The sequence below is a fragment of the Rana temporaria genome, chromosome 3 (assembly GCF_905171775.1).
Source record: "Rana temporaria chromosome 3, aRanTem1.1, whole genome shotgun sequence".
Classification (NCBI taxonomy): Eukaryota; Metazoa; Chordata; class Amphibia; order Anura; family Ranidae; genus Rana; species Rana temporaria.
In genome coordinates, this window is record NC_053491.1 from 253,999,706 (window position 1) to 254,025,465 (window position 25,760).

The window sequence follows — 25,760 nt, forward strand, 5'->3', positions numbered from 1 at the left end:
ACAGGCCTTGGATATCCCGTTGCCGCTCTCATCAAGAGTCCGACAAAGTCTGTGTTGGTGGTTAGACCCTCAGAATCTACTGAAGGGGAAGTCTTTCAGCCCAGTGGCTTGGAAGATAGTGACCACAGACGCCAGCCTGGCGGGCTGGGGAGCAATTTTGGATGGTTGCACTCGCCAAGGTACTTGGGCAAAGCCAGAGAAGCAGTTGCCCATCAACATCTTGGAGCTCAGAGCTGCTCGACTAGCCCTCAGGGCTTGGACGTCAAAATTGCAGGGGTTCCCGGTGAGAATTCAATCAGACAATGCCACGGCCGTGGCATACATAAATCACCAAGGGGGAACCAGGAGTCAAGCCGCTCAGAGAGAGGTGAGCTTGATTCTCCTATGGGCAGAGGCTCATGTGCCCTGCATATCGGCAATATTCATTCCAGGAGTGGACAACTTTCAGGCGGACTTCTTAAGCCGCCAGACTCTATGGCCGGGGGAATGGTCTCTGCATCCACAAGTCTTTCAAGCACTCTGCCAAAGATGGGGAGTGCCGGACGTGGATATCATGGCATCGAGACTCAACAAGAAACTAGACAGGTTCATATCCCGCTCAAGGGATCCGATGGCCTGCGGAACCGATGCGTTGGTTTGCCCTTGGCATCAGTTCAAACTTCTTTATGCGTTTCCCCCGCTCCAGTTACTACCCCGCCTGCTGCGCAGGATCCGGGTGGAGCACATACCAGTCATCCTGGTAGCTCCAGCATGGCCCAGAAGGGCATGGTACTCACTAATCTTAAGGATGGTAGTGGGAGACCCGTGGACTCTTCCTCTACGGCCAGACCTGCTATCGCAAGGTCCGATCCTCCACCCTGCCTTACGGCATCTAAATTTGACGGCCTGGAAGCTGAATCCCTGATTCTCAGGGGTAGAGGTCTGTCTCAGAAAGTAATCTCTACCCTAATCAGAGCCAGGAAACCGGTCTCTAGGGTGATTTATTACAGGGTCTGGAAGGCCTATGTAGGCTGGTGTGAGTCCAAGCGATGGCTTTCTCGCAAATTTACCATCGATAGAGTATTAAGTTTTCTCCAGCTAGGAGTGGATAAAGGATTGGCATTAAGCACAATCAAAGGACAGATTTCTGCTCTGTCAGTGTGGTTTCAGCGGCCGCTGGCCACCCACTCGCTGGTTAAGACCTTCCTTCAAGGGGTCTTACGTATTAGACCTCCAGTTAAATCCCCGCTTTGTCCGTGGGATTTAAATCTTGTTCTGTCAAGTTTACAGAAACAACCGTTTGAGCCGTTGGCTGATATTCCTTTGGTTCTACTGACAAGGAAGTTAGTATTTTTGGTTGCCATAGTTTCCGCAAGAAGAGTTTCGGAGCTGGCAGCCTTATCCTGTAAGGAACCATATCTTGTTTTTCATAAGGACAGGGTCGTTCTCCGCCCTCATCCTTCCTTCCTACCGAAGGTCATATCCAGTTTTCATTTGAACCAGGATTTGGTATTACCATCCTTCTTCCCTAAACCTACTTCCAGAAAGGAAGGGTTGCTGCATACCTTGGATATTGTCAGGGCCATGAAGGCCTATCTTAAAGCTACAAAGAAGATCCGGAAAACAGATGTGCTGTTCATTCTACCGGATGGGCCCAAGAAGGGGCAGGCAGCTGCAAAGTCCACCATTTCTAGGTGGATTAAGCAATTAATCACTCAGGCCTACGGCTTGAAAGGGTTGCCTCCTCCAGTATCATTAAAGGCTCATTCTACTAGAGCCATGGGCGCCTCCTGGGCAGCACACCACCAGATCTCTATGGCTCAAGTTTGCAAGGCGGCAACCTGGTCTTCTGTCCACACGTTTACAAAATTCTACAAGTTGGACGTAAGAAGGAATACTGATACTGCCTTCGGGCAGGCAGTGCTGCAGGCTGCAGTTTGAGACCCTCGGATTCCGGGGGCTCCTCTTGTTTGAGTTAAATTTAAAATTTAAAATTATTTTTCTCAACTAAGTTGGATTTATTATGATTTGAGTATTTCTCTAAATTAAATCCTTTTGTCTTGGAGATGTTCTCCCTCCCCTCATTGTAAGCATTGCTTTGGGACATCCCATATAGTAATGAATGCCGCTCTGTGTCCCGTGATGTACGATAAAGAAAAAGAGATTTTTAATACAGCTTACCTGTAAAATCTTTTTCTTGGAGTACATCACGGGACACAGAGCTCCCACCCCTCTTTTTTGAGGACCATTTTGGGAGGCATACTGCTTGCTACAAAACTGAGGTACTCCTCCTATGGGAGGGGGTTATATAGGGAGGGGCATTTCCTGTTTGAGATTGCCAGTGTCTACACCTGAAGGTACTCCATATAACCCATATAGTAATGAATGCCGCTCTGTGTCCCGTGATGTACTCCAAGAAAAAGATTTTACAGGTAAGCTGTATTAAAAATCTCTTTTTTAAAGTGTCGCCTATGGGAAAAATTAAGGGTACAAACGTTTGTGGCCGTTTACAGACACAAATTTTAAAGCATGACATGTTGAGTATCTATTTGGTAAATCTTTCTCATTTATATTTTTATCAATATCTTGAGTAAGATATTGCAGTTTTGTGCCCTAAAGTGAACGTAAATGTATTTGTAAATAAAATATTAAGCGAATACTAACCAGGGAACACCATTTTATTTTCCCTGGTCTCTGCTTTGGCAAAATATCTAATGTTTGCAGCTTTTATTTAATCTTCAAGCCTAACATGTCTACATAAAAACACAAATCTAGCCAACCAGATGCCTATCCGTACACAATTTCCTTCTTCAAAAGCAGTCGGATGTAGACTTAGCCAAGTTTTGCATACTGTACTTGCATGCTGTTTTTACTTGCCAACACATAGCGTACTATATACACCTCTGTACCTTACAGTGGAGTCACCCTGTGGATTATACACTTTATTTCGGTTCTTTGTGTAATCTAATATTTAATATAAAAATTACCCTTTTTAATCTGTTATTCCAGATAGATATTTTTTTGTAGGAAATAAAATGGTCTCTGGTGCTGAAGCCTGCTTAAGCAAGAGCAGAAAGAACAAAAGTGCATAAAGGGCTAGCTATGGTTATGACAATTGAGTCATTTTTCACCATCATATAGAGTCATATACAGTGCATCTTGACCCCCCATGTAAGACTGCTGTTTTCCCGTGAGCTGGCTTTTTTATGAATCTTTTATAAAACGAAAACATTTCTTTTACCAATTTTACATGTTTCCAGTGAGATCAATGCAGGAATTCTCAAAACTGAGCAAAATTATGAAAAAATGATGTTTAAAGAGGCTCTGAAAACAGGATTCTTTGAATTTCAGGTACGTGTGGTAGACTATTATTGAGCATGTGATATTTAGTGTTATTAATTTAACTCCATATAAAAAATTCCTCTTCTGTTCTGTAATTATTATTTTCTGGATGGTTTCAGTTTTCTTTGAGCTGATGGTTTTCCAACATTTATTGAATGGGTACCGTATATACTCGAGTATAAGCCACGTTTTTCAGCCCTTTTTTTTTTTTTTAGGGTTGAAAATGCCCCCCTCGGCTTATACTCAAATCAGTACCTGAATTCTTGCCAGGCGTCCATTTTTTTTAAAAGTCGCGGCTTCCTCCTGGTGTTCCGTTCCGTGATAGGCATTTGACACGGAGTTCCACCTATCACGGAGGTCCTCTCATCCTCGGACAGTTTCCCAGCAGACACTGTGTTCATTGTTCTGCCAATCGCGGACGTCCTCTTGTTCGAGGATAAAAGAATGTCCGTGATTGGCGGAACACTGGACACAGTGTCTGCTGGGAAACAGAGTCCGAAGATGAGCGGACCTCCGTGATAGGCGGAACACAGTGTCAAATGCCTATCACAGAACAGAACACCAAGAGGAAGCCGCGACTTTAAAAAAATGGACGCCTGTCAAGATTGCAGGGCACCGTGAGGTATGGCACAGTGAGACTGCAATGGGCACAGTGAGGTATGGCACAGTGAGACTGCAATGGGCACCGTGAGGTATGGCACAGTGAGACTGCAATGGGCGCAGTGAGGTATGGCACAGTGAGGTTGCGATGGGCGCAGTGAGGTTGCGATGGGCGCAGTGAGGTTGCGATGGGCACAGTGAGGTTGCGATGGGCACAGTGAGGTTGCAATGGGCACAGTAAGGCGTACAAAATGGGCATTGTTGACCCTCTTTTCAGGTTACAGTAGCTTCTGCATTCTCACCTTAGGATTATACTCGAGTCAATAAGTTTTCCCAGTTTTTTTGTGGTAAAATTAGGTCCTCGGCTTATACTTGGGTCGGCTTATACTCGAGTATATATGGTAATCCAATACAATACCAGGCTATCTAGTTGTCCCCAGTATATAGTATGGTTTTGAGTAAAAGTGGTTTTCTAAAGCATTCCTTATGAAATAAGGGAAAAGGAGAAGAAAGCTGGGTTAAGTTGGTCATATTCGGATAAAAATACAGCTGGCTTAGCAAGGACTTGAATCGGTATGTGACCATCTTCGCTCAAAAGAATTTGATCGTTTAGCCATGATGGAAAATGTTCAAATGCTTTTGTGGATGGAGGAATTTTTTACTTTTTTTTTTCGGATAGTAAGCTTTAGCACAAAACTTTTAATAAAAAGAAAGGTAAAATAGATTAATGTTTTTTTTACATCTTCTTTTTTATTACAAACTAGAAGTTCTTGTTTAAGGTAATGATTGTAGCCAGCATTAAATAAGACTTGTTTTTGCCATCTAGAGGTTCTAGAAAACCACGTTAATCTAAAATCGGAGAACATTATTTCTTGCTAGAAAAATGATTGCACAAAAGTGGATTTTAAAACCTCATCAAAGTGGCAGAATGGATATCGGCAGTTAATTTGAATTTGAAATGAGAACAGTTGACTTTTCAGCATAGGGGAGCTCTAAACACACATTTCAAAAGGTTTCATCAAAATAGCTGTGATAATACAAAACATGCTATAAGATAGGGATTGTTGGAGTAAAAAAAAAAAAAAAAAGATCTATAGATCATATCATATATCATTTATTTATTTTTTCCCCAGAAATAAGATGGATTACGATGTATAGTGTTTTTTAAAATGTAAAGTTGACTTTAGTTTGGTAATTTATTTTGTCGATGTAATTTGTTCTGTGTTGATTTTTTTTTCTATGGTGTGTATATGTTTGTTGGGGATTTTTTTTTTTAAAGTAATAAAATATGAATATTAACCACCTGCCTACTGGGCACTCTGAACCCCTTCCTGCCCAGGCCAATTTTCAGATTTTAGCACTGTCACATTTTGAATGACAATTGCGCGGTCATGCAACACTGTACCTAAATGTTTTCACCCACAAATAGAGCTTTCTTTTGGTGGTATATCATCACCACTGTTTTTTTTTTATTTTTTTACTAAACAAACAAAATAAGATTGAAAAATGTTGAAGATTTTTTTTTCATAGTTTATTATAAAATTTTGTCAATGGGTAATTTTTTCTCCTTCACTGATGTGCGCTGATGTAGCTGCTCTGATGGGCAGACTCAGCGATCAGAGTGTGCCGCAGGGGGCAGGGAGCGCGGTCACGGGAGGACGTCAATAGACGCCCACCCAGCAAAACTAAGGCAGGCAGTTAATTGTACAGTTTCCAAAACCTAAAGTTTATCTACATGAGCATGAACTGCCCTGGTGTGAAAGTAGTATACATAAAACCGTGAAACAGATACACAATGTAAGTAGCATAGCAGGTACTTTGTTTACCCGTGATGCTGGGCTTTGGGGCTTTATTGACCACCAGGAACCTCTTTTGTACTTTTTGCATTCTACTTGTCTTTTCATGCACAGTTCAAATTTGGTAATCATTTATTGCATTTGTTTAATTCACCCTAGGGTGTTTCTAAGGAGATCAGAAAATGTGAACCTTTTATTTTGGAGTAAGAAAGTGTTAGAATCGCCTGTGTAGTTTGTGAATGTGATATCTGTAATAGAAATAGTACTAATGAAAATTATCCTAATCATTCAAGCAGGAGCCATTAAGCAGTTATTATTATTATTATTATCGCATTGCAGCATATTGTTTTTAAAATTCTGTATACCAAAGATCATTTGGGAGTTTGGAAGTCTTTATGGATTGCTGGATCAATGATTTTGTTGCAGGCTGTCAAGGATAAATACAGAGAACTGGCAATTGAAGGCATGCACCGTGACCTTGTGTTCCGGTTTATCGAAATCCAGACTCTCCTTCTGGCTCCTATCTGTCCACATTTGTGTGAATATACATGGTCATTACTGGGGAAGGTATGTAATTTTATTGGCTGCCTTAACAGCTTGATCCATTAAAGTATTTGTAGCTGCTGACTTTAAATTTTTTAAGTGAAGTTCTTTTTTTAAGTACCTGCACTTACATGTGAATGCATATCTTAATATGCACCCTGGGCAATGTGTTTTTATTCAGAAATCTTATGTAATACCTCTTCTTTAACGCATGTTCACTTGAATGAGCAAGGAGTAAAGGCCCCCCTTTTTATGAAATCACCCCGCATTAAAATGTATGGTACTTTTTGTTACCATGCATATTGGCACAAGATTTCTAACATTTGCACAAGTATCAACCTAGCCCTGTGCCAGTGGTTGGTTTTTTTAATATATATATATATATATATATATATATATATATATATATATATATATATATATATATATATATATATATATATATATATATATATATATATATATATATATTGCTTTATTTTCTAAATGATGCATCAATGCCTAGGCACTGATCTTGTACATGCACGTCATCCTTCTCAGTACCTCCCACATTTTACACTTACTGCACGGTTTAATGTTCCAACACACACAGATTGTGTTTTAGCATGTATTTAAGGTTTGATACTACTTGAAGGAACAGGGATGAGCCTGAATATATCCAGTAAAGTCCTGTATTTGCTGCTTTTATTCCAGACTGATTCCATCATGAACACCTCATGGCCTGTGGCAGGTCCAGCAGATGAAGTGCTTATCCGTTCCTCCCAATACATAACAGAAACTGCTCATGACCTGCGAATACGCCTCAAGAATTACATGGCTCCAGCTAAGGGGAAGGTAGCCAATGATGATGATTTTTTAAGGCAATGTACAGAGGCTTTAAATGCGTTTTTAAATATTTATTTAATGTAGCAAAGACTAAAAAATACAACTGTTATTTTTATGCTGTAAGAGCCGGTTCACACAGGGGCAACACGACTTCCAGCACGGCTTTGGGAGGCAACTTGGACACGACTTGAGTATGAATCATCAGGCAACTTACAAGGCAACTTCAAGTCACCTCCGGGACAGGAGGCTTTCCAGTGGCCAATCAAACAATCAGCTCTGTGGGAGGGAGGGGGGAGGGAGGGGTTTGCCTGAGAAATGTATGTTATCTTCCTGTATTGTTGCTTCAGTTAAGACAGTGATCAGACTTCTGAGGCGACTTCCATTGAAATCAATGGGTACAAGTTGCCTACAAGTCGGATTGAAGTAGTACAGGAACCTTTTCTGAGGTCGGAGCGACTTCAAACATTAAGACGGCTCCATTCACTTCCATTGATTTTCTCAACCACACAACTTGGGACGACTTGGGGTAACTTCAAGTCGGATCCCAGGTCGCCCCTGTGTGAATCGGCTCTAACTATATATTTCAGAAGTATTAGGAAAACTAAAACACCATTGTAAACACTTACACACAAAATAATTATGTAATTACATTTACCCAAACCATTGTAGATTATCTGCATTGTCTATATTTTATTACTCTTTTCTAGTGCTTCTTTACACTTGGTTCATGTGATATGTTCATGTGATATGTTCATGTGATATGTTCATGTGTTATGCATAATACAGCATAGCAATAATAGGTGCATAAAATTATTGTATTATAATAGAGAAAACCCAGCCAGTTCGGGGGACAGAAATGTTATGACATTCGCATTCTGTTAACCGTAAGGTGCATATGCACACCTACATTTAATTATTTTTTTCATTTCTTTTAAATTCATATTTGTGTTGAATAATTAACAGTAACCTATGAAAGCTGAACGTTGGGTTGAAGCCAGTATGTTAAAGTAGTTGTAACCCTAAACAAATACAATAAAAACTAAATTGATCCTGTTCCTTTAAAGCAGGGGTCTCCAAACTTTCTAAACAAAGAGCCAGTTTATTGTCCCCCAGACTTTAGGGGGGCCATACTGTGGCCATTGGGGGTCGAAATTTTTCTTGCCATCAGTGGGAGTAAACATTGCCCCATTGTTGGTTTCATTGGGAAGAATATACCTCATTGTAGGTGTCAGTAGGAGAAATGGTACACCATAGTTGATATCAGTTGGCAGAATTGTCTCGTCTTGGTGGGAACAAATGGTGCTCCAAGGGCCGGATAAAGCCAAGCAAAGGGCCACATCTAGCCCCTGGACCATAGTTTGGAGACCACTGCTTTAAAGCATGAATAACAGCACAGTGCTTGTGCTGTGTTTCGCTCTTTGTATCATCTAAAATACCTTGTTGATCCTGCCTGGTGCAGCCCTCCTGTTTGTAAACTGACCACGTTTATCATGGCTGCTGATCCATGATAAATGTGGTCAGTTTACGTGCCTCCGTCATCCCACTGTCTCTCCTTGCTCCCTCTCTCCCCCTTTCTTCCCTGCCTGTCAGCTAGTGTCAGTGCTGACCCCTCCTGTGCTATCATAACTGGTGTGATATTTCTGCAATCCACTGTGTTACATTTAAATGATGTGCCCAGTGTATGTGTTTTAAAAATCTTAATCTTATTTATCTTAATTCATAGCGGCACTCGCGCGACCACCTGCCGCTTTACTCCTCCCGGCTGACAGCGGAGTATTCTCAGCCCCTCCCGCTGTAGTTATCAGATTGGGAGAGGAGAGAGACGAGCAGGGCTATGAAATAAGGTATACAGCCGCATATTTTTTTTTTCTAAACGCATAGACTGGGCACGTCATTTATTGTAACCGTGGATTGTAGCAATATCACACAGTGGCTTTACAACCATAGAGAAAATACAATACACTCCAAAGCGGGTCACTTAAAAGTAGCACAAGTTTTTGTTTCTTGCCAGCACTGTGTGGTGTAGCTTATCTACCCGTGTAGAGGTCACTAGTGCCATCTAGGCACAACTGTTCAGCCCAAGTCTCTCCCCTTTTAGTGGGGGAATAAACCTTAAAAGGAGAAGTATAACTAAAGCTTTTTTAGAGTACTTCTCCTGTGGATCACAGAAGTGCAGTTTGTTCTGTACTCCTGTGATCCGTTTTTAGCCTCTCAGTACAGGCTCTGGAAAGGGATCCGCCCAGAAGCCTGAATCAGCAGCTGGTTCAGCCTCTCGGCGATCCATCGAACGCCTGAGCCAGCCCCTCCCACCCCCTTAACAACCGAGCACTCCAGTAAACACTGAAGGGGAGAGCAGAGAGCCGCTGACTGTCAGTCACAGCTCTGTGCTAGGATTGGAGGGAGAGAACTGAGCGATCAGCAGCACTTTATACCTCAGTTTTTACTACAGAACGACTGGGGCAGATACAGCATTGAAACAAATTTACATCCACCTAGGTGAGCATAAATATTTAGTTTATTTTTTAAGCCATACTTCTCTTTTAAACCTGATAATTACCTTTTTAAAGGGGTTGTAAAGGTAAAAACATTTTTTCCCTAAATAGCTTCCTTTACCTTAGTGCAGTCCTCCTTCACTTACCTCATCTTTCCATTTTGCTTTTAAATGTCCTTATTTCTTCTGAGAAATGGTCACTTCCTGTTCTTCTGTCTGTAACTCCACACAGTAATGCAAGGCTTTCTCCCTGGTGTGGAGAAAGCCTCTTGAGGGGGCGAGCAAGAGTGTCAGGACGCCCACTAACACACAGCTCCTTTCTCTATCTGCAAAGTAGAGAGTGTCCTGACTTGCCTTCTTGCCCCCTCCCCCCTCAAGAGGCTTTCTCCACACCAGGGAGAAAGCCTCACATTACTGTGTGTAGTTACAGACAGAAGAACAGGAAGTGAGGATTTCTCAGAAGAAATAAGGACATTTAAAAGCAAAATGGAAGGATGAGGTAAGTGAAGGAGGACTGCACTAAGGTAAAGGAAGCTATTTAGGAAAACATTTTTTTACCCTTACAACCCCTTTAAGCACATTGTCAAAGATGAGAGCACCACACATTTGTAATCGGTTAAGCAGGAGTTTCCTATGCCCAATAAAATGTCAGAAAGGAAGGCCACATTTGGGGGACACACTATTGCAAGATAGTGGAAGTTATTTAATCAGCAGTGCGGTCACCAGCGGAGAGTGCAAATTGATTGCGCTGTCATCTTTCACACTCTGCTCAGACAACTTCATGGACCGTCAAGCCCCCCTCATGTACAAGAGATCTGCTTCTCGCTATCTGGTTATAAAACTTGATTTTCCCTTTTGAGCTCGGCACTCATAATACATCTTTTTCTATACCTCAGGAGTATAAAAAAAAGACATAGCTAGTAGCTAGGCAACTCTTGGTTCACAATAAGACAACCTACAGATTTTCACTTTGTTTTTTTTAGAAAGCAGATAAACAGCCACCTCAGAAGCCATCTCATTGCATAACCTATGTGGCCAAGACATACCCCCCATGGCAGCACATCACACTATCAACTCTTCGCAAGCATTACCAGGTAAACTATTGATGTCTCATAGATGTGTAGAATGATCTTCATTTCCCATGTTCTGTTGTATTTACAGTAAAATGAAATGCCTTATTTAAAATGTTGTTTTATAATTAATAATGTATACTAGGGAGCTGCGGTGGCTCAACGCGATTGGCACTGCGCTGACAAGCCATTCACCTCTGCAGCTAGGGGTTCGGATCCCGGTCTCAGCTACATGTGAATTGAGTTTGGTGGTCTCAGCCCGGCTCCCGGTGGGTGTGCTATGCGAGGTAAGCCTGCGCTTAGTACGCCCACCCCCCTCCCACAAAAACCACCACACTTACACGCACTCGAAATTGGGTTAACATGCACGCACTTTGACCACACGGTCTCTATAAAGAGAGGCAAAGGACTAACGGGGCTGGTTGAGCGGGCTAGATCCTCTCACTCCCTTATAGGGAGTCCCTCTGCCCCGTTGGGCTTCAAAGCGGAGCAGGTAGGGCGGGCTGTGTGGGAGGACCCCCTCACACACCCACCATTGCCACCCGGGGCATGGAGAAAGGTGGCAGATTGCCTCTGGGGGAGGCCTGCCTACTCCCAACTCCTGCAGTCCGGCTCCTCTCTCGAGTACACGCACAAAATACACTTAAAAAAAAAAAAAAAAAGAAGCTGATTGGCTACCAAGCATAACTGCACCAGAGTGCTAAAATAAAAAAAAAAAAAAAAAAAAAAAAAAAAAAAAATAATGTATACTAAACAATTGTCTCTTAAAGGGGTTGAAGGTTCGTTTTTTATTTTCTAAATAGGTTCCTTTAAGCTAGTGCATTGTTCGGTGGTTGCGCTGTGCAAACCATTGCACAGAGAAGGCCATTATAAGATGTTTATTATTTAAAAAAAAAAAAAAAATAATCAAACCTGCAGAATCACTAAGCTCCTTGGGCAGACTTTGGATTTAATTCCTATAGCTTAAAAGGGGTGAACACAGCATCTCCCCAAAGGGATTTAGTCCCAAGGGAGGGGGCGAGTACGCTGACTAACCCCCAGCCAGAACATGGGGGCAAGCTTACTGAGGAGAAACAGGAAGTGAAAAATTCAGACAAAGGGAAATGGAAGGAAAAGGAAAGTGAACCAACAATGCACTAGCTTAAAGGAACCGATTTATAAAATAAAAAACAACCCCTTTTAAGCTATATTATTAAATCCAAAGTCTGCCCTTAGTGATTCTACAGGTTTGATTATTTGTTTTGTTTTTTAAATAATAAACATCTTATACTTATATGCTCTGTGCAATGATTTTGCACAGCGCAACCACCGAACCTCCTCTTTTTGAAGTCCCCTGCTGGCGCCTTTCGTAAATAACCCCCATGTGTCAATGTACATGTAGGCTTTTAGCAGAGTTTAGGAGCTGCTGCGTTTTAGGTAAGCTTCAAGCTCCTTCTCGAATCGCGTTCAGGATAGGAACACTTTGACCGCCGGCCAGGATTTTACCGCATTTTGCCACGGTTTATATAGGCCAGTGTACATGAAGCCTAATGATGAACTCCAGCCACAGCAAGTTAGTTATATAGTTATATGTTTGCCTTGCACTGATCTCTGTTTTGATTTCACTGCACTACTAGACTGTGGGAAATGTTTCAATTCAGAAGCGATTCAGTTCGCATGCGCCGCGCTTTATAAGTTTTTCATTCATTCATTCAATTGTATTCATGTTGCAGTAAGGCGTTGTGAGCGAGAATGGTCTTGATCTCGCACCTTCTAGGTTCCCAAGGGTGGTCTTGCAGAATAATTGGTAGCTTCATCCTACAGTTCTAATATTTACATGTCTAAAAAAAAAAAAAAAAAAAGTACAATTGGTAACATCTTGTATTTGGCTTGCTATTCTGTATAATATCAACTAAAGCGTAAGGTAAAGCTGTAATAGATTTATCTTAACTAACAGCTAAATACATAACATACATACATAACATACGGCACATGCGCGGCCTTTGTGATTTAGTCCCCCATGTAGGGGTGTTATTTGATCTGACATATCACTGCAAAGCAGAATGGAAGGGTGATTTTCTGGATCGGTTACCGTAGAGGCATTATTAAACTTCTGAAACATCATGAGTATGTCAGTATGGATGTATGTTACTTTGGCGGTGATCAGCTTTGAGCATTAGTAAACCTAAAGTACGTTATACTTACAGTAGCTTTGCATACCATCCTCTAATATGTAATGGGAAGTTCTATTGCCTTTGTATATTTGAAGATATTGGACATTCATGATAGCGTTGTAGTTAAGTTAATCGTTTACCATTAAAGAATGACTAACCAGTAATTATTCTTGAGTGTAGCATGGTTTATTTTATTTGTTCCGATTTTGTCTTTTATTAGGCAAATGCTGGTAGTCTACCAGACAACAAAGTTATAGCCACAGAGCTAAACAGCCTACCAGAGTTGAAGAAATACATGAAGAGAGTAATGCCTTTTGTTGCCATGATCAAGGTAATCTTGCATTCAATTGTGTTCAGTATGACATCGGTTTATATTTATTTGGACAAATAGTATGGGCATTAGATCTTTGTTCAATGCAGATAAAAGCACAGAATTGGAAGGTCTTTTGGGTAACGGATCTCTAATGAACTCTAAACCATCTGTGTTTAGAGATTGCATTTCATAGCCTAAGACAGTGTTTCTCAACTCCAGTCCTCAAGACGCCCCAACAGGGTCATGTTTTCAGGCTCTCCATTATTTTGCACATGGTATTTGATCAGTTTCGCTGCTTTAGTAATTACCACAGCTGTTTTAATCTGAGGGAAATGCTGAAAACATGACCTGTTGGGGTGTCTTGAGGACTGGAGTTGAGAAACACTGGCCTTGAGAAACACTGGCCTAATGAGAGGTAGGTGGGGCCGAGAACTAGGTGCTGTAGAATGTGGAAAATAACAGACCTAGGAGATTGTCACCTTTTGCAAGAAGGAATCTCTAGGCAGCAGAGAGCTAGCATGTTTATTCTTGGCAAAGAACCCTATGGATCTGATTATCTATTGTGATACTTCAGAGGTAGTCAGAAGGAACTTAGCTAGCTAGCCCATAAGGAACTTCCAGACCCAGACAATGAAGATGTCCCAAATGTTTTCTTGCAATCTACCAAACTCCCCATTGGCAGACGAGACTTTTTGGGGACGTTTCTACTGTCCCGGCATTTTTATTTCATATCGTTAAGGAAGACAAAAGGGGGGAACATATGTTTTTAACTGACAGTAGGGGAAGTGTTTTTTCAAAATTTGTGGGGGTTTTTTTGTTCGTTTTTTTGCCTTTTTTATAGTGAAGATTAAGCAAAACCCAGTGGCTATTGAACATCTCCAAATGCAAAATCTGTCTCATAAAAAGATGTAAAATTAATTGTAAAATGTATTTGGATACACTACTGCAGAGCCAAGTAGTTGCCAGTTAACCTCCCTGGCGGTATGATTCTGTCAGAAAAAACATGCTAAAAGCGGTACCATTATTTGCAAGGAAATTTGGCGTTTTATATTGTAGGTCTGTAATTTTTAGAAATAACTCACTTAAATCTGACCAAACAAGATTCTAATAGGCATCCCGGGTATGACATTTTTTTAAAAACAAAATTATAAATTATAATATAATAAATAATTATAAATAATTATAACAAATAATAATATAATTATAATAAAAATTATTCAATAATGTAATCAAATCAAAATCACTGAAATTTGCTCAGTTGCAGAATTGTCGCTGTCATTATTTTTTTTTTTTTATGACGAATTTCCCCACAAATCGCTATCGCACAATTCTGCAAGTGATTATAATTTATTATCGCTGTTTTCTAGCTGATCTAAAACTATTTTTGACATAAAGGGACACTTTTGGTTGCTATGGACAATCTACAGTTTGCAGGGAGAAAGAAACGTTTTTATTATATAAAATGACATGCATGACACAGGACAGACCACTAGGGACAGGGGGGGTGTGTATTTTTTACATACAGTACTGTAATCTATAAGATTACAGTATACTGTATGTAAGGTGTTTGTTTACTTTTTTGAATTTGGCGCCGTTCTCCGTCCCCGTGCGTCGTAACGTCGCAGGGAACGGAGATCGGCGTCACACGGAGGCACTGTGTGAATCGAGCGAGGTCCCACTCGCTCACACAGCGCGGTGGCATCGCTGGATCCAGGGACAAGGTAAGTAACTTGTGCCTGTGGATCTAGCGAGGCAAGCCCGAGTCTGACTCGGGGTTTCCGCTCGCAGCAGGAAAATCTAACCCCGAGTCAGACTCGGGAAGACCGCCAGGCAGGTTAAACTATCACAGTACTAAAGAATGGCCTGATAATAAAGGGATCTATACAGGGTAGTACTTACTTTTGCAGCATTTTATGTTGTTGAAGTATACTTTTAAGGCTTTCAGATATCCGATTCAAGAAGTGGCATCATTTTAGCTGTATAAAAAGAAATAAGCATGGTAGAGCACACTTGCCACATATGCATTTTGTTTAGTAACAGTGCCGGTGTTTTATTAACCATTCACTTTTTGTTTATCTTTATAGGAGAACCTTGAAAAGAAAGGACTTCGTATTCTGGACCTAGAGTTGGAATTTGACGAGCGGGCTGTTCTTTTAGAAAACCTTGTCTACTTAACCAATTCACTAGATGTTAGTATTCTTGGAATCTTCTCCTTCCTGATCTGTTTATCTCTATAAAACTTCACATAATTTAAAAAAAAAAAAGATCAGTTTTCTTAAAAGGTTGTTTAGTTTGTGGGTAAATTGAAAGGATTCTCTTTTTATATTAAACAGAAGGGAACTCCAAATCACAACATGGCATTGGCTAATAGTTTTCTATTTCTGCTTGGATCGGTCAGTTAGGATTGTTGGCCACTGTGCGATTCTGTCCATAGACTTTCGCATCTATAGGCACATCTTTAAAGCCCTGTACACACGGCCGAGATTCTCGTCAGGAAAAAAATGTTTTCCTGACGAGATTCCTGGCAAGATTTTCTTGCCAGCTAAGTGTACACACGTACCATTCAAAAGAACCGCCATTCTTTTGAATGGCATGAACGCGGTGACGTCATCGACTACGACGAGCAAACGCTCGTCACATTCGATGCTGTCGCCGCCATCTTGCTTCACCCTACTTATGCCTTGGAAGCTACCGCGCATGCGTCAAAGTCATTTCGAGCATGCGCGCGTTTCCATTGAGACAGGAATACACACTCTCTGGTTTCTCGGCAGGAAAACACTGCTGAGAATCACGATGAGAAAATAGAGAGCAGGTCCTCTATTTTTCTCGTCTAGATTCTGGGCAGTTTTCTCGACGAGAAACCTCCAAAGCCTCGTACACACGCACGGTTTACTCGGCAAGAAAGCTCTGCCAGCATTTTTCTTGCCGAGAAAACCGTGTGTGTGTGTGTGTAAGGTTTAAATCTGATGGCAGCTGAATTTTACACTTTGACTGCTCTGTTGATACCAAACTTTGCTTAACTAATTTTACTATAGGCCAGACGGGAGCTTACTGGGCGAACGTCATATGATGTCCTCCCAGGGTTGCGCCCCATGGACCATGCTGCGGTGCGATCTGCCGCCCGCTGTGTCCATCGGACATCAAAACGGTGTATCCACCCGCTGCCGGTAATATGTGATCACTGTGACCAATAATGACAATTGTGCATTATGGATGGCTTCCATTCATGCCAATTATTGTGTACTGTTGGGATGATCTCTGTGATTGGTCACAGTGATCACATGGTAAAGGCAGGCCCAATCACAGCCCACCTGTACCATGTGATTAGCTGCGGCTAATCACAAGAGTACACACTGAATGAATAAATGAATGGATTTCACTCAGAAAAAATAGTTGTTTATAATGGGAGATATTCATAGTGTGTAAAAGTGAACAGTACAATGCGCTGGGATCTGTGTAATCAACACTGCGCTGATCTGGCCGCACTGCACCACACACCAACCGCTGCATGAACGGCTGGTGTGAATGGAATTTTACTGTGTCCCTCTTACTTTTTTTGGAGTCTATTGCAGGGCATAGGTCTCGCACACCTTTGTCTATGAGCATGTACTGAGTACTGCTTGGTTACAAAACTGAGGCATGCTGGTAGTACGGAGGGTTATCCTAGGCTGGCCTACAGTGTGTTTTTTTGTTGTCTGCCAGTGCTCCTATAGACTGTAGCATTACCCAAATGTTAAAAGCCTATGTGTTCTTTGAATTGACTCCAAGAAAAATATTTCATGGAAAGTACAAAAATCCTATTCAAATCAAGGATTGAAAGAATTGTATGAATCCTCCAGCACAGGATTTCATAATTTAATAAAAATAAAAAAAAGTTTTTACGTTTGCACTAAAATATTTCAGCCTCCGTATATACAGTATCTTCTTTCCCTTCATTAACCACAATTGTTCTCTCCGGTGTTAACTGATTAGTCATTTGGAAAGACCTAAACATGATTTATGTTTGATTTTTATTTTCCCCAGCTGGACCAGCTTGAAGTGAAATTTGCTTCGGAAGCCGATGATAAAATTAGAGAAGAGTGTTGCCCAGGGAAACCATTTTCTGTCTTCAGAACAGAGGTGTGTAAAAGAGGGACCCATCTTAAAGGTTACCATAAACTTCCGTGCCTAAATTGGCTGCTTGCAGGCTTGCCTTTGTTAATTTTGTTATACCCTGTTTTCTCATATCAATTCCATTAGAATGGCTTTCAAGAGATTGCATCTATGAGTATTGACTTTTTCCTTTACCTAGTTTTCAGGATTTATGTGGAATGCGCACTGTTGTGGGTTTTCTTTTTTGAGCAGTTATTGTAAGACTCTTATGAAATTATTAGTCACATGTTTTAGGCTTTTTATGCCGCTTGTGTTTTCTACAGTAGGCCTCAGTCTGCTTAAAGGGAATGTACAAGATCATATGTGTTTTAAACATGTTTGAGGTTATAGTTTGTGGTTTTACTTGTACACATAAAGGCATAGTCACTTTCGAGTGCAACATATTAATTTGCTTCTGTGGTATCTGTATAGCACAGAAGCTGATTCTATTGCCTGTGCTTGATATTGAACGTTGTTGTTTTTATTATACAGGATTTTAGAACTGCACGATTAATCGCGGAGAGAATCGCGATCTCGATTCTCCCCGCCCGCGATCTCCCCGCGGGATGACCCGCGATTCTTTTGTGTCACCGCCGGTTCCACGTAACCAGCGTGGAACACAAATGGCGCCGATATCGGAACCGACGTCCACCTGCGCCGCTGGATGGATGCCTGGGCTTCTCTCACAGTTCTGTACAACTGTAGTGTGTATCCATGCGCCACCCAATGGTTGCTGGCGGTACTGCTTCTGATGTATAAAAAAGAGACCAGTGATATGTCTCTATAATGTTAAAGACCATATAACTCCTATGAAAAAAGCAGTATCAAAGTTTGATTCTGCTTTTTTCATAGGAGTTATATGGTCTTTAACATTATAGACACATCACTGGTCTCTCTTTTTTATATATTCACATTTTCAGATAAATCACGGGTTTATTTATTTGGGGGGGGGTTCTGGCATTCAGTTTTTGAGAATCGTGATTTTTAGTCTAAGCAAAAGAATCGCGATTCTTCTTTTGACCAGAATCGTGCAGCTCTGCAGGATTTATATAGCGCCAACAGTTTGGTAGCGCTTTCCAACATGAGGGCCAATAGTACAGTTACAATATGGGAGGAGTCGGAGGGCCCTGTTTCTTAGAGCTTTCAATTCTTAAAGGCTAAGAATATGATCGTTATTACAGATACAGACAATCCTTGGATGTCTTTTGGGACATCTTTACTGCAAAGACACAAATGCTCAGCTCATTACCTACATTCTCCCACTTAGTTTGATTTTTCATAAAACATATCGCAGGCTGCTCAAACATTTTGTTTATCAACTGTGTTCGTGTGTTGCACAGCATGTAAAAATCATTTTAGGCTCGGTTCACACCAGTGCGACTTTACACTCTCTGGCACTCAAGTTGCATAGAAGTAGCGCAGGAACGTTAAAGCTGCTATATGGTGGCGTACTCAATGTTAAGTATGGCCGTCCTTCCCGGGTACAATTTTGAATTTTTTGCGTAGGTCGTTCGCGAATAGGAATTTGCGTAGAATGACGTCAGCGTCGTAAGCATTGGCTGGTTCCGGTTTAATTTCGAGCATGCGCACTGGGATACCCCCAGGGACGGCGCATGCGCAGTTAAAAGAAAACTTTGTTTACGTTGGGTCACGACGTATTAACATAAAACACGCCCCCATCACAGCCATTTGAATTCCGCGCCCTTACGCCACGAGAGATACACTACGCCGCCGTAACTTACGGCGCGGATTCGTTGTGGATTTAAACTAAAAAAGATAAGTTGCGGCGTAGCGTATCTTAGACACAGCCCTGAACACAGGTCAGAGAGTTTGTCACTGGAGAAATGTCAAGATTGACGTCAAGATCTTCAATTCAAGTTCTCATGTCCAGGAAATGTGGGACTCTCCACTTTTGCATGAGAATCTTGTGTCTGATGTTAAGCCTCCTTTTGAGGCAGTACCTTTGCCAGTATCTCCAGACCTCTACAACACAACATTCTATTGTCCAAGGACAAGCTAATCTGGTCCATGAACAGACTGATTCGTTGGCATCGAGGACCGGATTGTCACTGGCTTGGTGGCTCACAGATCCAACTTGTAAATTGTCTTTTCAAGACCATGAAAAAAAATAAAAAATAAGAGTAGACAAACTTACATTGTAGACAACCATTATTCCAGCATATTGGTCAAATTGAAAACGGTAAAATCAATGCCGAAGATATTCTAAATTGCTCACACAGTAAAAAGTGCTGCCTATGAACTCCATGGAAATGTAGTTTGTAGTCAAGCAGGTTGGACATGGTTTTATCCTCCCATCAGCGCAGGGGAACCAGTATTGAATTTAGCAAAGAGTGATGACCTCACAGCAATAATATGTTGTATACCTGCAAAAATAAATGTCTGATCACTAAATCAAAAATACTGTTTTATTTGCTGTATATTTTGAGAGCTGTGACTAAGAGCTAAAATAAATCCTGACGTTGAGCTTTAAGTATAATATTAAAGCTTTATCTCCCTTCTTGCTTGCTATTCATGCACTATGCTTTGCGTCTCATTCTACTATAGTTGTTTCAGACAAGAAAACCGCCTTTCCATAATTTGCACTGGAAAAAAAAAACAAGGCAGTTGATTTCTTTTTATGAAACGCACCATTCTTCCTTTTGACATTTTGCCAATTTAATGCAAAATTGTCTCATCAGCAGATGAAACCCAAAATAACTCCAGTGTTAAATAGAAGATACCCCACTGGTGTCATAACTTTCCAGTAACAAACCTGCAAACCGTAACCATTCATTCACTTAGGCCTCGTACACACGACCGAGTTTCTCGGCAAAAACCAGCAAGAAACTTGCTGTTTTTTTTTTTTTGCAGAGGAAACCGGTCGTGTGTACATTTTTCGACGAGGAAACTGTTGAGGAACTCTTCGAGCCAAACAGAGAGCATGTTCTCTTTTTCCTCGACGGGAATGGAGAAAATTGGCTCGCCGAGTTCCTCGCCTGCCTAACAAGGAACTCGACGAGCAAAACTATGTGTTTTGTCCGTCGAGTTCCTCGGTCGTGTGTACGAGGCCTCACCCTATTAATAAATCTGTACTTTTAGGCATGGTGCACACATGCATGCTCCCTCATGACCACCTACAATGTAGTGTTTAGTGGTCAAGAGGCCCAAATAAAATATATAAATAATCAAGCCCTGTCCTCATGGGGGTGTCTGTGGCTTGCCTAGCAGTACATAAGTGTCTACTTCTAGAAAAGTCAGTTTTTCTTCCATTCATTGAAGCCAGTTTGTTGTTGCCAGGACACATGTTGCAACCAAAATAAAAATACGCCCTAGGGGTGGTCCCCTGCTGGTGGCCATACCTCCTATCTGCACCACACAGCTCAGTGTTTTGGCATAGGGCTTAGGAGTTAGGACCTATGATTTGTTCCTTCCTCCTTGCTTTCAGGATTTTGTTTTTTCCAGTTGGTGGATTTTTTTTTCCTCTTCAATCAACTACAGTCCTGTGTGACAGGCTGGATAAAGATAGTCGTCCCCCCAGCATTGATATTGAGCACATGCAGTTCCCTGCTGTGATGGGATTGGCTGTGACAACTCTACTGGAGCGACCTGACTCCTCTGGCTTGTCCTTCTGTCATGGCAGTCAATGTTTGCTTAAAGAGGGGGTTCACCCAAAAAACACATTTTTAACATTAGATTGAGGCGAGTTGTTAGAAGCACAATCGTTTTTTTTTTTTTTTAAATCTTTGCAGTACATACCGTTTTAGAGATAGATGTTCTCCGCGGCTTCCGGGTATGATCTGTGGGACTAGGCGTTCCTAATTGATTGGCAGGCTTCCGACCATCGCATACAGCGTGTCATGAGTTGCCGAAAGAAGCCGAATGTCAGTGCGCAGGCGCCTTATAGAGCCGACTCGCAGTCCGGTGATCTGCCGATATGGTTCCGGCTAACGTGAAAGTTCCTGCGCAGGCGCAATCTGATATGCTGATATGGTGATATGGTTCCGGCTAACGAGAAAGTTCCTTTAAGGTCCTTGAAGGATCTTTCTCGTTAAGGGAACCTTAAGGACAAGTCACCGGCTTCTTTCGGCAACTCGTGACGCGCTGTATGCGACGGTCGGAAGCCTGTCAATCAATTAGGAATGCCCAGTCCTGCAGATCATACCCGGAAGTTGCGGAGAACATCTATCTCTAAAACGGTATGTACTGCAATGATTAAAAAAAAAACACCCGATTGTGCTTCTAACAACTCGCCTCATTCTAATATAAAAAAAATGTTTTCGGATGAACCCCCGCTTTAAGCTCTTTGTGGGGCCTGCAGTGCTGATCATCATGGTGGATAGGAACACAAGCCTGCCTGCTATACATCAAGGGTTTAGTTATTTAAATTACTGAACACCTGCCTTTAGTTGTATATATCATGTTGTATATATTGTGTATTTGCCAATGAGCTCTATTCAAGGAGTTGTCACTGTATTGTATTTTTTTTTATATTGGGTAATGTATCACAGCAAAAAAAAACTTTTTTATTATTGCCTTTCACTTTATTTCTATGTTTTATATTGTACTGTGTTCAACACATCAGATGCTCGTTATGTTTTGTAGCCTGGAGTGCCTGTATATCTAGTGAACCCACAGCCCTCAAATGGCCACTTTTCCATGAAAATTGAGATCCGGCAGGGAGACAGCAGAGACTCAGTAATAAGACGCCTAATGAAGACTGATCGGGGGATCAAAGGTAACTTCCAGACAGAAAGGGGGCAGTAGAGTGATGAGCTGGGAAGAGTGTTCTTTATGAGTCTCAGAGGATCTCTACAAATCACTTGCAGTAAGGATGGATTTAATGAGCAATTATTACAGCCTGAGTGGAATACAGTTTTTATGATCAGAATTGCAAAGGCAGAAGACAACGACTTTCCGTAACCATCCTATTACCATGCATAATGACCAAACACCCCTGAGATCCTGGGAAAGCTCTGTGTAGTGCTTAATATGGGTCCTAGCAATTTGCAAAGATCATACAGAATGTGTTTAATTCTCTGCACATTATTAGCATTTTTTTTAAGTTTAAGATGGATTGGCTCACAATTACATTGTAACCCTCCTGCAGCAATAGATACCTTTTCTTGGGATTTAATGATGTGCATTTGTAACATGCCAAAAAGAATTTCAGTGAAGCATCTAAAATTGATCGTATGCAAGGAAAAAGGGCAAAGTCAGACTTAAAGGGCAACTGTAGTTTTAGAGAAAACACTATGCTGCCATAAAGACGGGTATGAGAAACGAACGAGGCTTTGTATTGTTTTTTACACTTATGAAGGATGTAGACTATTTAGGAACAATAAACCAAAAATGGCCCTTAACCACTTAAGGACCTTGGGTGTTTTTCAGATTTGGTGTTTACAAGACTAAAACATTTTTTTTGCTAGAAAATTACTCAAAACCCCCAAACATTATATATATATATATATTTTTATTTTTTCTAACACCCTAGAGAATAACATGGCGGTCATTGCAATACTTTTTGTCACACCGTATTTGTGCAGCGGTCTTACAAGCGCACTTTTTTTGGAAAAAATTCACTTTTTTTAATTAAAAAATAAGACAGCAATAAATTTGGCCCAATTTTTTTATATATTGTAAAAGATAATGTTTGCCGAGTAAAATTATACACAACATGTCACGCTTAAAAATTGTGCTCGCTCGTGGCATGACGTAAAATTTTTACCCTTTGAGCTACAGAGTAGGTCTAGGGCTATAATTATTGCTCTCGCTCTAACGATCGCGGTGATACCTCACTTGTGTGGTTTTCATATGCGGGCACTACTCACGTATGCATTCGCTTCTGTGCGCGAGCTCGTCAGGACGGGGCGCTTTAAAAAAATTTTTTTTGTTTTCTTATTTCTTTTTATTTATTTTATTATTTTTTACACTGAAACAAATTAAAAAAATTGATCACTTTTATTCCTATTACAAGGAATGTAAACATCCCTTGTAATAGAAAAAAGCATGACAGGTCCTCTTAAATATGAGGTCTGGGGTCAAAAAGACTCATATTTAGACTTAAATGCAAAAAAAACAAAAAAAAGTGGTTAGGGGTTGTAAAGGTACAATTTATTTTTTCCTAAATGGCTTCCTTTACCTTAGTGCAGTCCTCCTTCACTTACCTCATCCTTCCATTTTGCTTTTAAATGTCCTTTAGTTCTTCTGAGAAATCCTCACTTCCTGTTCTTCTGTCTGTAACTCCACACAGTAATGGGAGGCTTTCTCCCTGGTGTGGAGTGTTGTGCTCGCCCCCTCTCTTGGACTACAGGAGAGTCAGGATGCTCTCTACGTTGCAGATAGAGAAAGGAGCTGTGTGTTAGTGGGCGTCCTGACTTTCCTGTAGTCCAAGGGAGGGGGCGAGCACGACACTCCACACCAGGGAGAAAGCCTTGCATTACTGTGAAGGAGGACTACACTAAGGTAAAGGAAGCTATTTAGGGAAAAAAAATTGTACCTTTACAACCCCTTTAACTCTTATGTAAATGCCATATTAACCTGCCCCCCTCACTCACAATTGGATTTGTTTTTGACATTTTTTAATGCCTTTTTTACATAGGCACGCATGAGCTTTTTTTTTTTCAGCACGCTTGCACGTGAACAGATGTGCCACAGAGCTTTGGTTTCTGAGTGAGCCTTGTGGCACATCTGTGCACGCCCAGGTTTTAATGTGCATGTGCAAAGATTGCAATTTCGGAAGTCCCAAACCTTTGCCATCTTTGATCATGCATAGGAAATCTCCTGCATGTGTGCAAAGGTTCTGAAGAATACTGCCAGGACTGGAAGGCAGGGCAGAACCCTTTGGGACATCTGCACACATGCCATAATGGTGGTCAGAGGTCAGGGACAGAGCCAATAAAGAGAGGACTGAAGTTTTTTTTTGAAACGACAACTGTACCTTTGCTACAAGTCACCCTTTTAATGAATACAGCCGCTTCCCTTGCTGTGAGTGTATCTCGCCTAGTTGTATACAGTTAACCATTACGTCAACCTTACACGGTACCCTCTCACTTACACTGTACCCATTTATCATTCTGTAACGCAATGCTTCAATGACTGGATGAGTGTGTACGATGAAAAGTTACTATTTATTTTCTGTGTGCAGTTTTGGTGAAATTTTTAGTATGTTGTTGCATGAATTCAAATAAACAAGTGTTCTAACTCTAATTCTTTGTAGATGTTGCAAAGGTGAAGCTTATGAGGTATGATGACCCAGTGCTTGGTCCTCGTCGTGTTCCAGTACTGGGAAAAGAAGAAGCTGGTAAAACTGTCATCTCCCCACAAGCTGCCTTCCACATTGACCTTAATGAGAAGAGAGTGCACATAGCAGATAATGGTCTAAAGGTGGACATTGGAGATACTTTGGTGTACGTGGTTGAGTAAATGGAAAATATGCTAAATACAGAGATGCATTACCATAGCCTGATATTTTATTAAACCCACTCAACATATTGTGTTAGAGAGTCCCTCTACACGACAGTAGATTCAATCACAAACTAGCTTCTCATATTTTTCAGACACTCTGGAGATATTTTGTCAGCTCAAAGCCTCCACTGTTATCAAGAGTCTTTTCTTTCATGTCAGAATTTTATATAAAAAATGCAGTAGAAGGAGTGAGACTCTGAGGTTGGGAGAGGGGAGGAACCTGGAACTCTACAAAGAAGATCTTGCAGCTAGAGTGTAGGAAAGATATTGGAAGCCAAGGGATGTTAGTCCACCCCATCTATACATGGTTACAATCTTGACTATGGACAGATGGATCCTTTAACAACATTGTGTTATGCATTTGATTAGGTTCCAGAAAAGGGGAACTCCGTGCTAAATGTACTGTTAAACATCAAAATGATACCCTAAAGCATTCAGTGTTCTCTATCTTATGTATTTACCTCTGTTGTCTTGTTTCTCAAATATTTAAAATAAAACCGGATCTTGTAATAAAGCATGTCTTTGTTTTTTTATTGGTTTATTATGAAAGTTAGATTGTGTTCCAGTATTTTCTTTACCATTTTATTTGATGGAAGATGTTAACGTGGACGTTAAGTGAAAGTTTAGCTCATCAGCATGTCACGCCATCATCCTTGCTTTAGTATCAATAGTCTCCTACTTGTAGCTGACCAACACTCTAGATTCTGTCACCAAGACCCCATTTATAGAACTTATGTGACCCTCAAAGTTTATATTAAAGACATTTTTTTTCCCTTTTTTTTTTTCATTAACAAACATGTTGTTATACTTGCCTGCTCTGTGCAGTTGTTTTGCACTAAGCAGCCCAGATCCTCCTTCTCTTGGGTCCCCGGTCGGAGCTCCTGGCCCCTCTCTTCTGTCAAGTGCTCCCAGAGCAAGCAGCTTGCATTGGGGGGGGCATCCAAGCAGGCACGCTTCCAAGCTTCTGCTCTGTGTGTCCATTCAGACACAGAAGCTCAGCTTGACCCCATCCCTCGCTTTCCTTATTGGCTGTCTGGCTGTGATTGACAGCAA

The 25,760-nt window shown here is 41.2% G+C and overlaps 1 protein-coding gene across 2 annotated transcripts in view; it reads left to right on the plus strand.

Annotated features, from left to right (window-relative positions):
- Positions 1–25,221, plus strand: part of LARS1 (leucyl-tRNA synthetase 1) — a 75,811-nt gene extending 50,590 nt beyond the window's left edge. For both annotated transcript variants that reach the window (XM_040344584.1, XM_040344585.1), the window contains 9 exons: positions 3,240–3,330; positions 6,144–6,284; positions 6,954–7,094; positions 10,560–10,670; positions 13,020–13,130; positions 15,197–15,301; positions 17,136–17,231; positions 21,846–21,978; positions 24,460–25,221. In XM_040344584.1, the coding sequence (XP_040200518.1) occupies positions 3,240–3,330; positions 6,144–6,284; positions 6,954–7,094; positions 10,560–10,670; positions 13,020–13,130; positions 15,197–15,301; positions 17,136–17,231; positions 21,846–21,978; positions 24,460–24,665 (1,135 nt within the window). In that variant the 3' untranslated portion in view covers positions 24,666–25,221. The remainder of the gene's footprint in view (positions 1–3,239; positions 3,331–6,143; positions 6,285–6,953; positions 7,095–10,559; positions 10,671–13,019; positions 13,131–15,196; positions 15,302–17,135; positions 17,232–21,845; positions 21,979–24,459) is intronic.
- Positions 25,222–25,760: the final 539 nt, after the last annotated feature.